We start from the raw sequence: 15,632 nt of genomic DNA on the forward strand, positions 1-15,632 counted from the left end.
TAATATAAAACTAATCAAACTGTACAAGATCATGTTTACAAACATTATCCTTCACATATACTGCTATAGATCATACAGCCTAAGCAACATTACATAATTTATTCAGTTCCTGCCCTTTTTTAAAGCAATAAATACCTTTATTAAACCATCACTTACAACATAGTCAATCAATACATTTATACAAATGAAAACAAACCACACTGACACAATCCCAGTTGCAAGCATTTTACATCACAAACTATACTGAAGCACTTCCATCTGCAAACATTATACAAATCACTTACAATCTACCCAGTCATTTTCAGTCAAACATTACATAGTTCATTTAAGTCGTGCCTTCTTTTAAAACCTCATTCATCCCCTGTATGTATTGTTCCTAAAATTCCCATTTTCCTATGTAGTTTGCTCCTACCCTTTTCTGAAGATCTTAATTCAATAGCAAACAAAAATGACCAAGACAAAATGGGGTTGTACAAAATGATCATTCAGTGGAAAGTTTTTATCAAAAATGTGCACTAACAAAATAAAATGTATAGTACTATGTCTTAATCCCAGGAATAACACAGGTTACTGATGGGAAAGTCCTTTATACCAAAAGTGCATCATTGCAATTCAGAACTCACTAACCCATCTGAAAAGGGCAAGCAGAATACAAGATGAAACTGCTTGCATATTACAAGAAAGGTACAGAAGCGTCATGTCCATTCTTACTTAAGTATTTTAAGAAATAGTGAGGTAGAAGATCTGCAATACTGTGAAATTCAAAAGGCTAATGCTATTCACATACTTAGTCTGAAATTATTTGTTCTCTTTATGGAAGATACTCATTCTTCAAAATACTTGAAGATGTAATTAAATGGTTAGTCAAAGAGCCTGTGTTGATATCAGAGTCCAAGATAAAGACCACCTATTTAGCCCCTTAATTCTGGGTTATCTTGGTACAATAGGAAAAATCTATAGCAGTGAATGCAGAAATAAAAATAAAATGCAAAAACCAAGTTTACAACTGGTAACTGGGACTTAAGTACCTATAACACTTTACCATACTCAGAATTTTCTATAAGGAATTTTACAAGTATATCAACTGTACCAACAAAATGACTATCCTACAGCTTTCCATTAAAATGGATAGGCATTAGACCTTGAAAAAGGATGTCATACAATTAATTCACTATTAAAGCTTCTCACTTCCTTCCTCTCTCATGGTAACAGGATGTGGCCCACCAAACCAATCTATATCCTGTATATGTGATAAGCAAATTACTGTGAGCAAATGAACTTACTGCTTACCAAGCAATCTCTAGTCATTTGACTAGAGATATACACAAATGCAAATGTTCAGAATGTTTAAACGATAAACACTGGGAAGAGGCCAAACAGATCTGGGAGTAGTTTTAACAGTGCATACTGCCATACAGGAGTGAAAACATTGTAGTCCCTTCATTTTATTAATTTAAAAGGTATCATCATATCATAATTTTCTTTTGGCTGTTCCCATTAGGGGTCGCCACAGCGGATCATCCGTTTCCATTTCTTCCTGTCCTATGCATCATGCTCTTTCACACCAACCGCCTGCATGTCCTCTCTCACCACATACATAAACCTTATCTTAGGCCTTCCTCTTTTCCTCTTACCTGGCAGCTCCATCCTTAGCATCCTTTTCCCAATATACCCAGCATCCCTCCTCAGCACATGTCCAAACCAACATAATTTTGCCGCTCTGGCTTTGTCTCCAAACTGTCCAACCTGAGCTGACCCTCTAATATACCGATTCCTAACCCTGTCCATCCTAGTCACACCAAGTGCAAATCTTAACATCTTTAACTCTGCCACACCCAGCTCAGACTCCTGCCTTTTCGTCAATGCCACAGTTTCCAACCCATATAACATAGCTGGTCTCAAGTCTGTCACAAATCACTCCTGACACTCCTCTCCACCCATTTCACCTTGCCTGTACTCTCTTCTTCACCTCTCTTCCACACTCACCATTACTATGGACTGTTGATCCCAAGTACTTAAACTCGTCTACCTTTACCAACTCTACTCCCTGCATCCTCAACATTCCTCTACCCTCCCTCACATTTACACACATATATTCTGTTTTAGCCCTGCTGACCTTCATTCCTCTCCTCTCTAAAGCATATCTCCACCTCCCCAAGGTCTCCTCAATCTGGTCCCTAACTCTAACTACATATCATAATGTCATCTGCAAACATAGTCCACGGGGCCTCCTGTCTGATCTCATGTCAACCTGTCCATCACCACTGCAAATAAGAGAGGGCTCAGAGCTGATGCTTGATGTAATCCCACCTCTAACAAACGCATCTGTCACTACCACCGCAGTCCTCACCAATGTCACACTACCCTCTTACATATCCTGTACCACTCTTACATACTTCTCTGCCACTCCCGACTTCCTCATACAATACCACAACTCCTCTCTAGGCACCCCCTGTCATATGCTTTCTAAGTCCACAAAAACACAATGCAACTCCTTCTGACCTTCTCTGTATTTCTCCAACAACACTCTGAGCAAATATAGCATCTGTAGTGCTCTTTCCTGGTATGAACCCATACTGCTGATCACTAATTATTATCTCCCTTCTTAACCTAGCCTCCACTACTCTTTCCCATAACTTCAAGCTGTGACTGATCAGTTTGATCCCTCTGTAGTTACTGCAGCTCTGCACATAACCCTTATTCTTAAAGATAGGTACCAAAACACTTTTTCTCCACTCCTCAGGCATCCTCTGACTTTCCAAAATTTCATTACACAATCTGGTTAAAAGTTCCACTGCCATTTCAGCTAAGCACCTCCATGCTTCCACTGGTATGTTATCTGGGCCAACAGCCTTTCCATTCTTCATCCTCTTCATAGCTGTCCTTACTTCCTCCTTGCTAATCTGTTTAACTTCCTGATTCACTATCCACACATCATCCAACCTTCTCTCTCTCTCTCAGTCTCTTCCTTCATCAGCCCTTTAATGTACTCTTTCCATCTACTCAACACACTCACCTCACTTGCGAGTATGTTTCCCTCACAATCCTTGATCACCCCAACCTGCTGCACATCTTTCCAGCTCTGTCCCTCTGTCTAGCCAATCGGTACAGGTCCTTTTCTTCCTCTTTAGTGTCCAATCTCTCATACAACTCTCCATATGCCTTATCCTTAGCCTTCGCCACCTCTCTCTTTGCCATGCGTCTCATCTCCTTACACTCATGTCTACTTTCTTCATCTCTTTGACAATCCCACTTCTTCTAAGCCAGCCTCTTCCTCTGTGTACTCTCCTGTACTTACTTCCTCATTCCATCATTCCACCACCAGGTCTTCTTTTCCTCCTTCCTCTGTCCAGATGTCACACCAAGCACCTTTCTAGCAGTCGCCCTTACTAGCTCTGTTGTAGTTACCCAGCTATTCGTTAACTCTTGACTGCCTCCCAGTGCCTGTCTTAACTCGTGCCTGTCTTAACTCTTCCCTGAACTCCACCTCACAATCACCCTTTTTTAAACTTCCACCATTTAATCCTTGGCACTGCTTTCACATTCCTCCTCTTCTTGATCACCAACGTCATCCTACAGACCACCATTCTATGCTGCTTAACTACACTTTCCCCTGTCACCACTTTACAGTTTCCAATCTCCTTCAGACTGGCCTTCCTACATAGGAAATAATCCACCTGTGTGCATCTTCCCCCACTCTTGTACGTCACCCTATGCTCCTCCCTCTTCTTAAATACGTCACCCTATGCTCCTCCCTCTTCTTAAAATATGTATTCACCACAGCCATGTCCATCCTTTTCACAAAATCCACAATCATCTGACCTTCTGCATTCCTCTCCTTAACACCATACCTACCCATCACTTCCTCATCCCCTCTGTTCACTTCACCAACATGCCCAATGAGGTCCGCTCCAATCACTAGTCTCTCACCCTTGGGTACCCCTCATCACCACTTCATCCAACTCACTCCAAAATTTTTATTTCTCATCCATCGCACATCCAACTTGTGGAGCATATGCACTAACAACATTCATTACACCATCAATTTCAAGTTTCAGACAGTTAGCAAACATGTATTAGCAAACGGCGTACAACATAAATTTAAGTTTAGGATTTTACAAAAAATTTATGAACATCCACGTGGGAGTGATTTAGTTAATAGAATTGAAATGGCAGTGTATAAGTGGATAACTTATTTTAGGGCAGATAGTTTACCAGGGTTGAAGAATACTGTTAGTATAAAACCTGTGCTGAAGTTTAAGCATGACTTATCATGAAATATAAAGATCTTCTTATCTAATATTTTTTTCATGTGTTTTTTGTGTGTGTGTATATATATTATGGAGGTTTTAGGGCTATGTAATTATATACTGCTTTTAACTGGGTCATGTGACTATGGTGATAGGCTGGCAATCTGTATACAAGGAGTCTACTTGAGTTACTTCGTGTAAACATTGAGAAAGCGTTATTGTCTCGAAAGCTTTCTGTTTGTGTTTCTATTAAAGGTGGTTTGGATGTTGGACTCCTGGTTTGTTTCCTGTCTGCTTTGCATTTCTACCACTTGGGATCCTTAAGCTGCCAGAGAAGTTATTCTGTATTTTAGAAGTAATATTAGCTTTGCTACTTTTTTCTGCAACTCTTTTGCCAGTATCTCTTAAGACAAAACTTTGTAGAGGCAGATATGCTAGGTCTCGGGGAGGGGGGCTATAAGCAGACTTAAAACCAATGTAGTAGTTGACCCTTCTCCAAATTAATAATATGAATAATTTATTTTTACTTCCTTAGTCAAATTCAAGGTCTGTAATTGACTAGGCTTTATCATGTATTTCAGCAGCACTACTGGGGAGATTAGTTTCATACATAAAGACTTAAACAGCTAATAAAGTTTACTACAATCCAGTGATGTTGCATAATACAGCTGCACTGAAATCCATTATATGGAAGTCTGTTCAGTTACAAGCCATGGAGTCCTACAAATGTTGGAAGAGAATCCAAAGACTCCTTTAATGGCAGACATTATACCAGTTTTGGGTAGTTATCACAGAAAATGCAACTTCAAAGGCTGATTATCTTCATAATTTCAGGCCGAAGATTCCTTCCTTCTAGCAGATTCCACTCATCTGTGGATCATTCATTTCATCTTCTCTGCTTTCACAACTTTTCTTTTGTCTTCCCTATTTTCATATACTTCAGTTGCTTGTTTTTCAAGGAAATGAAGGTATTTTTCAGAAGGATAAAAATTTAAAACACTAAACCTTAACTTTGTGAAATGTTTAAACTTTGAACACTGCTCAGACTCTTCTACATAATTATGAGTTATTCTAGAGACACTAGCAGCTTCTTCGCATAAGAGAAAAAGCTGTAACCATCAAAATTCATTTAGTGGCTTAAGCCCTGAAGAAGCTAGCTACAGGAAATGGAAGTGAGCAACTAATGGCAGCTTGCCTACACTGAGGCTGAAAGACACAGATTTATTAGCACTGCTGATACATGGCAGAGGCTAGGCATTACAGGAACCACGGGACCATGGTGGATAAAGAACTTGCCAAACATTAAATAGCACTGTGGCCACGGGCAATACACTTATGTATTCAGCCCACTCGGTAAGCCTGTCTTCCGCAAAGTGCACATTACCTATGACGGAGATGCAAGGTAGGCAAAAAGTAAAAATACAGCAGATGGCCACCTGCATTGCAGTCCCTTTACAACCAGAGGTACTATTGACAGTTGGCAGGCAACAGAAGAAAAATATTACAAAGACAAAAATTGTACCAGCTATACTGAGGGACAAAAAAGTTAGAAATGACAATTAAAAACTGAAGAGAACATGGAACACAGGATCCACATTCAAGTTCCACATGCATCAGCAACAAAGCAATCATGACATTAGTGCCAATTCTTTTCAGAGAATAATGGAGTAACAGTGGACAGAAAATGGGACAAAGGTGAATAAAACTAAATGCTGTAATTTACAGTTGCAATGACCCTATCAAACAAGAGCAGTAATGTATTGTTTTTTTAAAGTTTACAGTAAAGGAACCACAAGTGAAGCTTTAATGATCTAGAAACTACCAATCTCTCTTATTTCAAACAGCTCAATCCCACAATTCAAAACACTACTGAAAATACATCTTTCAAATTCCTGGCTCTGTCCCTGTAACCCTACATGACAGCCCGAATCCCCTTACTCAGAAGCTAGCAACCCCCTCATGAATGCCTTTCACTATGCCTCTGAAACTGAAACTGGCTACTGTATTGTATTCAAACAAAACTCTCTCTCCTGTACAATGGATTTATACATGCTCTCCATTTCCAACTATGACCTTGTATTTTCTTTATCCCCAACTGGCTTGCTTACATCACAGATCTAAATAGTATTTAATTATTATAACATCACATTTTTCCAGTACATGAAAGTGTAATCTATGACACTGTTGGTTGCAAACTACTATTACTGCTTCGTGTAATAATCCTTCTCTCTCTTTTGTATGGCATTGCATTCTTTTGGATTATTTTTGTATTACTTGCTATTCCTTTGGATTATTTCTGTATTGTGACATATTATTACTGTATATTGTTCTATGATTTAAGTAAAATTGGAGCTTTTCTCTCCGGGCATCCGGTGAAAAAAAGACCCATGTCCAGTCGGACTTTCCCTGTAAACAAATGTAAACAAATGTAAAATAAAATAAATAGAAACATTACATGAGTTACAGTTCTGGACCAACATTCAATCTTTGTTACAGTTGAGCAGCATCAGCAGCACAACAGGTAGCACTCTTGCCTTTGCTACTGCAAGATCATAAGGCTGTGGTTTCTATTCTGACGGCAGGAGACTTGGTTAATTTTCCAAGTGTTGACACTGCAGTGCACCACTCCTGAGTGTGCAGCCTTTGTGATGAAACATTAAAGTGAGGTCCCATCTGCCCACGATGATGGTAGCTAGATCCCACCAGACTTACGGAAAACAGTAGGGGCACTTCTCCAGTACCCTGGCCAAATTTTCCTAGTAAACACAAACACCACCTCAGCTCTCTCCTGAAAAGAAGCTACTAACCTAGTGAGTCTAATCTGGTCAGCAAATAATAAACAAGTGACTTCCATTTGCTTGTGTCATTTTACGTATTTGAATTGGCATGCAGTGTACTCACAGAGTCTGAAACTTTGGCAGTCTGGTCTTTTTTCCCATACAAAGTAAAGTGGAAGTTGCGTGTTCCGGCCTGGCAAACTGCAGGCAGCTGCTGAAATATGAAAAGAATACGTCTTACTTCATGTAATTTAAAAGCAGACTAATGTTCGCATTCATGAACCTATAAATGCAATAACTATGAAGTACTGACAGAATGTAAGGCACTAGAGATATTAATGCTTAATAGATTACTGCAGCAGTTGTAAACATCTGTATGAATATATACAACAAACTCTATATATATATATATATATATATATATATATATATATATATATATTTTTTTTTTTTGGGGGGGGGGGGGCATCTTTTCTAGTCCTTGTTCTGCTAATTCCAATAGCTTTCAAAATGTGGTTATAGCAAAGTACAACATTTTTACAGTGTTACTTCAAAGTAATACTAACCATTTCTCTGCTTGAAACACAGTGATCCGTAGAAGGGTAGGGAGTTGAATATACATTGATTTTTGTCATAAAAAAAGTATTATAACTTCTAAGAGACACAGATGGATTTGTTTCTCAGATAATTCCTAATGGCCTTTACCCATCCTAAAAATGAACACCATCCTAAAATTAACCAGCTACTTTATGCAGTACGTTTGTATTGGACAAGACTGACAGACATCTTATAAAGTAACACATATTGTGATATTGCTACGCTACTGTTGAAACCTGAGACATCCAGTGCAACAGCTACGTATGTCTTTGCACAGTTTAAAGACGTTAAACAATTCTACGACCTGAACTACATTACTCAACAGATGGATTGTGTTTTGGGGGGCTGTGAATACTCCTGATAAAAAAATGACTTACATGGAGTTCTGCTCTTAAGCATTACCTCTAAGTAACAGTTCACTGCCCAAGGCCCCAGATGTTAGAACAAATCTTACCAAACAAAATTGTCCAAATGCGATTATGGTCTCCTTCTGAGAGAGTAGCCAAGAAAAAAAAAAAAAAAAAAGAAAACATGCTAAGAAAATGAATCCACAAATGCTTCCTTAGATTTTGAGGTGGCAATCTCCTTGGTTAGTTTTAGAGACTCATTTAATGTTTTGGGTATCCTTAAATAAGTTACTTTCGTCCATGGTATTCTGAAAGTTGGTACTTCCTATGAAAGTCTGAAACTGGCTTGTGAATTGGAAGCGTAAACACACAAGTGGTAATGGGGGTGATATTCAGAAAGTTTTGCACACGCTGCTACACAGGCAGCCTTAAACCCAACTTCAGCAGTCTATATGGGGGCATACTATCTGTCATTGCCTTAAAACCTAGTTTCTATTAAACCATACCCATTCTTCTGCTACTCATATTCAACCAACCTGGGTTATAAGAGTTACACCACCTTTTTTGGAATTTCTCTATTACTTAACTACCTTCATACCACTGAGTAACAAGTTATAAAACTTAGGTAGCAAAAGTTCAGAGTCTCTAGGAAAGAAGCAGATAAACTGACAATTATTTTGAAGGGCAAAGATCTGCCCTTAACTGCAGGCAACATACGTGACACAAAAACACCTTGTTTCATTTTTTTTGTTGTACCAATTAATCAGGAAGAGATAAAAAATCCTAGGTGTTCCAACTTTTCTTCTTCACACAGAAATAAAATTCAGGGCAGTACCAGCACTGGAAAAAGAAAGAAAAAAAAAAAAAAAAATATATATATATATATTTTTTTTTTTTTTATTTAAACAGTGTGACAGAACACTTCTGGCACTCAAACTCTTATTTTAATATAGCATGCTACCACAAAGTTTCACAAAAGCTATAATACAGAAGGATATTTAATATTCTCTGATTTTACAAGTCTGCAGACAATTTCAAAAATTTAATACAAGTAAAAAAAAAAAAAAAAAAGCTTTCAAGAATATGCAGTTAAAATACGAAGAACAGTTATAGCTAACATTTATAAGCTGAGTATCCTGTGGACAAAGGATACAGCAGGACTTTTTTTCAGATATTAATATATAGTCTTGCAATTTACACAAAAGAGGTTTACACCAGACGTTTGCATTAAAAAAGAAGTTATGTTCTTACCATAACGTTCCATGTGAATTGTTTATCTCTCCTTTGTTCTACACGGGTTCGGAGCCGATCCTCGGCTCCAAGTCGGCCACTTCACAAGCTCTGCATCTAAGAGAAAGCTCGAGGCAGTCTACATCCCATGATCCTCCTCTACCATCCCTCAGATCTAGTTTGCAAGAACCAGAATGCACTACTAACCACTGCGTCTAACGCTCACGCAATCACACACTTGAGAATGAACAATATTAGAGCCAACCACAGATAGGGATATAGCGAATATGCAACTTACTGAAGAATAGGTAGAGTAGGCAACCTAGAGAATACCAACCAGGCTCTAGTCGTACCCGTTCTTCCAGAACGTGGTGGGGGAAGGAGGGAGGGGATGTAAAAACAAAGGCGAGATGAACAATTCACATGGAACGTTATGGTAAGAACATAACTTCTTTATGTGAAATTGTTCGATCTCGCCGTTTGTTCTTACACATGGGTAGCGTCCCTAGCTCCGTTACCCTGGGTGACTCATGGAAGAACGTTCCTGAGTACAGTGGAACTGAAGGACGCCCTGTCCTTGGAGGACCTGCCTACTTTGTAGCGAGTGACAAACGCATGAGGTTTTGCCCACATAGCCGCTGCACAAATAGTATCCAACGGAAGAAGAGCGGCATGGGCTAAAGAAGTAGAAACTGCCCTAGTAGAATGAGCCTTAGGCTTGAATGGAAGTGGTTGCTTTGAAGCTGAACACACAAAATTTATGCAGTCTGAAAGCCATTTGGATAATGTCCGTTTTGTTACTGCCATGCCCTTCTTATTATCTGCGAATGAAACAAACAACTGATCCGATTTTCTGTAATCCTTTGTTCTGTCTAGATAAAATCTCAGTTGCCTATGTACATCCAACTTGTGCAGCATGTATTCCAATTTATTTGAATGGTTTTTGAAAAATGTGGGAAGTTCTATAGATTGGTTAATGTTAAGCACAGAGCATACCTTCAGGAGAAATGACGGACTTGTACGCAAGGAGACTCTGTCTGGGTGAAACACCATGTACGGTGGCCTGACTGACAATGCCTGTAGCTCTGATATTCTACGAGCTGAGGTAACAGCAATGAGGAAGAGGGTCTTCCATGACAAACACTTAAGTGAGCAGGTTAAAGCTGGTTCAAATGGTGGTAGCATAAGCGGAGACGACATCAAATTCAAGTTCCATGGAAAAACCGGCTCGCGGATGGGTGGCCGAAGGTGAAAGGTACCCTTCATGAAAGCCCTACAAAACCTGTGAGACATAACTGCAGAACCCCCTTCACCTACATGGAAGTTCGATATGGCCGCTAATTGCACCCTTATCATAGAAGTAGAGGCCCCTTCATGAAACAGTGTAGATAAAAATTCCAGGATTTTGTGCATCGGGGCCACCAAGGGATCTAACCCTTGCGCTGATGCTCGGCAAGCAAAACGTTTCCATTTGCTTTTGTATAGTTTTCTGGTAGAAAGTTTGTGGGAAGAAACTAGAATGTGTTGTACTGTTGGAGACAAAAACTTCGACCTGGCTAAATTGGGAAGTGGAGCAGCCAAGCTGTCAGTTTGAGGGACTGAAGGGATGGATGAGGAACTCCCGACGAGTGAGTCAATAAGTCTGGCACTGGGTCCAGAATTCATGGTTCCTCCATCAGGTGGGCTCGAAGGAAGGGAAACCAGATCTGTCGAGGCCAGAATGGTGCTAGGAGTATGATCGTCCTTTCCAGATTTCTGGCTTTCTGTAAAAATTTGGGAATCAAAGGGACAGGAGGAAAAGCATACAGGAGACCCGGGGGCCAATCGTGTACCAGTGCATCCCTGGGGGCACACCCCAGAGGGGGAAGAAGGGCAAAGTAGCTTCTGCATTTGGCATCCAAGGGGGATGCAGAAAGATCGCAGCAAGGCTGGCCCCATCTGCGGAAAATCCTTTCCACTACTTGACTGTTCAGGAACCACTCGTGAGGCAACAGGATGGCTCTGCTCAACCTGTCTGCAATGACACTGGATGACCCCAGGATGTGCGTTGCTATCAGAAAATGACCTGTGGACGCAGCCCATTGCCAAATTCTCAGGGCCTCTCTGCATAATGGATAAGATCTGGTTCTACCTTGCTTGTTTATGTACCAGACCACTGACATATTGTCCGTCTGAACTGCCACTGTTCCTAGAGGTAGAGATTCATGAAAGTGTTACAACGCTAGGAACACCGCTCTCAACTCCAGAACATTAATATGCAGATTGTACTCTATTTTGGACCACTCTCCGTGGACTGTTCTCCCCTGTAAAAATCCCCCCCCACCCCATCAGGGAAGCGTCCGTGGTTACTGTGGCTGTAGGGTTGGGTAGTACAAACGGACGACCCATCGTCAGATCCTGGCTGTTTAGCCACCATCGAAGATCCCCTTGCAAGACTCCGTGATCGAGATGTGGTGTGACAGAGGGAGCTGTTGGAACGACCACTGTGCGAAGAGCAGCCACTGGAGGATCCTCATGTGCATCCTGCCCAGAGGAACTACAATCAGGGTGGCTGACATCATGCCTAGAACTTTCAGCACTTGTGCCACAGAAACTTTTCTGTTCCGAATAAGAATAGCGACCTGGTCTCTGAGGGCTGATACTCTTGTCTGTGGAAGCTTGATCAGCGTTGTGGTAGTATCTAACTCCGCCCCTATAAATGAGATATGCTGTGAGGGCGATAAGGCAGATTTTTCGAAATTGACTGAGATCCCTAAATGGGAACAAAGGCTGATTGTGCATTCCCTGGATAGTACAAGGTGATGCTTGGTGGTGGAGGTGAGGAGCCAGTCGTCCAGATACGGAAACACCCAGAATCCTATCCGCCTCAGGTGAGACGCCACTACTGCCATGCATTTAGTGAACACACTGGGGGCTGAGGTGAGACCAAAGGGCAGAGCTCGAAATTGGAAATGACGGGCTCCCCGCCGGAAGCGCAGATTATCCCTGGATGCTTTGGCCATTTTGATGTGGAAGTAAGCGTCCCTGAGATCTATAGAGCACATCCAATCGTCCTTCTGCAGGAAAGGAAGGCTCGACTGTAGCGTGACCATCCGGAATTTTTCCTTCCTTACGAAGGTATTGAGTTTGCCGAGGTCCAAAATCGGCCTCCAGTCCCCTGTTTTCTTTGGAACTAAAAAGAACCTTGAGTAAGTTCCGGATCCTATCTGGTCCGCCGGGACTGGTTGGATGACTCTTTTCGAGCAGCTTTCTTATTTCTATGGCTGCTTGATCTCGCAGATTGGGTGGAACATCTTTTGTTCGGGGGGCATGGCTATAAATGGGATGTTGTATCCTCTGGTTACTACGCTTTTTACCCAGGAATCCGTAGTAAGATTTAGCCAGGCCTCTGGGTATAAAGCTAAGCGACTCCCGACTGCCTCCAGAGTATGACAGTCGGGCCTCCCCTCAGGAGTGCTGGAAGGGCTTCCCAGAGACACTATCCCTGTCACCCTGGTTCTGCGGACCCCCTCTGGCGCCTGGGCGGCGTCTTCCTTTCCTGCCTCCTCCTCTGCCTCTGGAGGAGGCGTCACTCTGTGTGGACTGGAAAGATCCCAGAGTCTTTCGGAACCACATTTTTCCGCCTCTTTGCCCTTTGGGGTACGGTCTGGTCGGGGCAGAAAAACGGACCCCTACGGCAAACAGGGTCTTACCTTCTTGCTCACACCGAGTGAGAGTCTCCTTCACTTTGGGACCAAACAGGGTGGCACCATCAAAGGGGGCATTGGTAAAGGAAGACTTGAAGGCTTCCGCAAAGGAGCAAAGGCGCATCCAGGATTGCCTCCGTAGAGCAATCGCTGAAGCTGCAGCCCTACTCGAATCCTCGGCCACATACGAGATGAGCCTCATGGACGAGTTTACTATTGAAGTGAGGGTGTTAAGCTGTGCTGTTACCTTTTTGGAGACAGCAGCAGCATCTGTGTTACCCTGGAGAGCATCTCCCAACTCCTTAATGAGATCGCTCTGAAGTCGCGTAAAATGCATGAGGTAGTTCAGCGAACGCATGGAAAAAGTCGCCGAACTGAAAATGCGCTTCTCATACCTGTCCATAGTCCTGGAATCCTTGTTAGGAGGATGAACAGAGGAAGAGGACTCAGACATTTCCTTCTTCGTGGCTGCCGCTACCACCACAGCATCCACTGGGACTCCTTTAGTCAGATAAAAGTTTTGTCTTGGGGGGGGGGGGGGCAGTAATATATTTATTCAGCCTCCTAGAGACTGGTTCCACTGTATCGGGAGTCTCCCACGCCCTTCGAGCTATTAGGTCCATTAGCTCATCGAAGGGCGGGGTCACCCAGGAGGTAGAAGGTTGAGTCCCAAATGCCTTCAGCAACACTGATTCGTCCTCAGTGGGGGCAAGGGTCTGCCAATCACCTCTCTGTTTCAAGATCTCCAGGATGTCAGCAAACGAGACATCCTCAGAGGGGGACAGTGGGGACCCCTCTGACTCATCCAAATCGGTGTCCGATGTCAATGATTCTTGCGGAGAATCAATGTGCCTCCTCTTGCACAATTTCTTCCTCGGGACTTCATCAGAGGGGGCATCTGGTGAAGCTTCCAAGGAACAGGGAACACCCTCTGGGGCTGGCTGAGGCATTGGGTCTCTACGCTTGGGAGGGATCGCAGGTACAGAAACAGAACGCGGTCCTTTGGGGGAAGGAGAAGACGATTCCGATGAAGTGAATGTCTTTTCAGACAAAACCTTCCTCATGACGTCGAAGGCACTGGAGCCTCGGGCCGAGGATTCCACCAGATCCGAAGAGCATGGTAGTTTCCCCGAGACCGGGACCACGGGTTCCGACCCCGAGGATGGAGCCAAACTAATCTGTGCCGAGGCTCAGAGGGGAAGAGTCGGAACCGAAAGTTCGGTTCGACTCTCTGCCCCGGAACCAAGGAGAGACCATCGGCTCCGCGACTCCTCGATGGGCTCTGAGGGAGTCGAGGTCAGTGGCGCCAATCGCACAAAAGTAGGCTTCGGTACTGAGGGTTCAACAATCATTGGTTCCTCTTCTCCCAGCTCTGAAGACTCGAAAGGTCTCGAAGGAGGATCTGCTGGAGATACAGGGAGGGCTTCCAGTTTCTAAACCAACTGGGATGAAACCGCAAATAGTTTGGATAGAGCCGTATTCTCCATGAGCTTCTGTACCACTCGATCCACGTCAGTATCAGATAACGGCCTGGAAGAACGGGTCGAAGGGGCCGAATATGTCACCGACCGAAGGATCAAGGGAGGAGGCACCTCAGACACCAAGACCTGAGGCTCGATGAGAGATAATCGCTCGGTGCTCGGCCCCGAGGTCTGTGGAGCCGGCGACCGAACCTTAGATGAGGTACTCTGAGCCGATGACCTGGGCTCCAATACCTTCGAAGTCTTCGACCCCTTTGAAGACGCCTGATCAGCCTTCTCCAAGGCTTCTTGAAAGTCAGGCTTTAGTAAGCCCCTTTCTATTAGCTTCCTGCGCCTTTCCATCATGACCCTTCCACTGAAAGAATGACAAATAGAGCAGTCCTCCTGCAGGTGGAGAGGGCCAAAACAGTAGATGCAGGAAGCATGATGGTCAGTAATGGACATCTTCTGTCCGCACTGACATCTTTTGAACCCCGATTTAGCTTTTTCTGCCATGACTAACAGGGAACAAACTTTACCAACAAAGTTAAGCTAGCTTACCAACAGTATAAACACTAATTTAACTATGAGTAATTAGTCTAGGTATACACTACGCTATATAATAAGAGAAGTTAAGTAATCTTAGCAACAGTCAATATAAACACTAATTTAACTGTGAATAACTAGTATGGATATATAGAAAAACACTGCACACCAATACTACAATGCTAATTATTAGAAAAAACTCTAAGCTTATAAAAGAGCAACTACTATAGCTGTCAGAGCCCTGACAGGACTAAATAGGCCTAAGCCCTAAGATTTTATATATATATATATATATATATATATATATATATATATATATGCAAACTCCTAAGAGGAAAAAACACACACTAACACTATTAATATCAACTAGAAAAAAAAACAATTTAAACAGCTCTAATACTGAAAACTACTGCAAAAAATACAAAAGTTTTAACTGGCCCGAGCTCTCCTCGACGCGAAAAGCTGCAGCGGCAAACTAGATCTGAGGGATGGTAGAGGAGGATCATGGGATATAGACTGTGCCTCAAGCTTTCTCTTAGATGCAGAGCTTGTGAAGCGGCCGACTCGGAGCCGAGGATCGGCTCCAAACCCGTGTGTAGGAACAAACGGCGAGATCGAACAATTTCACATCATGTATTGCATTTCTTTTGCTGCCAGACTGCTGTATGTTTGAACTGATGAAAAAAAGACAAACACATGAGGGGAGTTGGGGGGTGGGGAAGTGAGAGAACAAAATAGT

The 15,632-nt window shown here is 42.5% G+C and overlaps 1 protein-coding gene across 2 annotated transcripts in view; it reads right to left on the reverse strand.

Annotated features, from left to right (window-relative positions):
- Window positions 1-15,632, reverse strand: part of SDHA (succinate dehydrogenase complex flavoprotein subunit A) — an 803,000-nt gene that overhangs the window by 735,163 nt on the left and 52,205 nt on the right. The window contains exon 2 of one of the 2 annotated variants that reach the window (XM_044065115.1): window positions 7,152-7,241. In XM_044065115.1, the coding sequence (XP_043921050.1) occupies window positions 7,152-7,241 (90 nt within the window). The remainder of the gene's footprint in view (window positions 1-7,151; window positions 7,242-15,632) is intronic. The other variant, XM_044065116.1, reaches the window with a different exon arrangement.

This window comes from Protopterus annectens, chromosome 3.part0 (genome assembly GCF_019279795.1).
Source record: "Protopterus annectens isolate FY-2018-M chromosome 3.part0, PAN1.0, whole genome shotgun sequence".
NCBI classification, from domain to species: Eukaryota; Metazoa; Chordata; order Ceratodontiformes; family Protopteridae; genus Protopterus; species Protopterus annectens.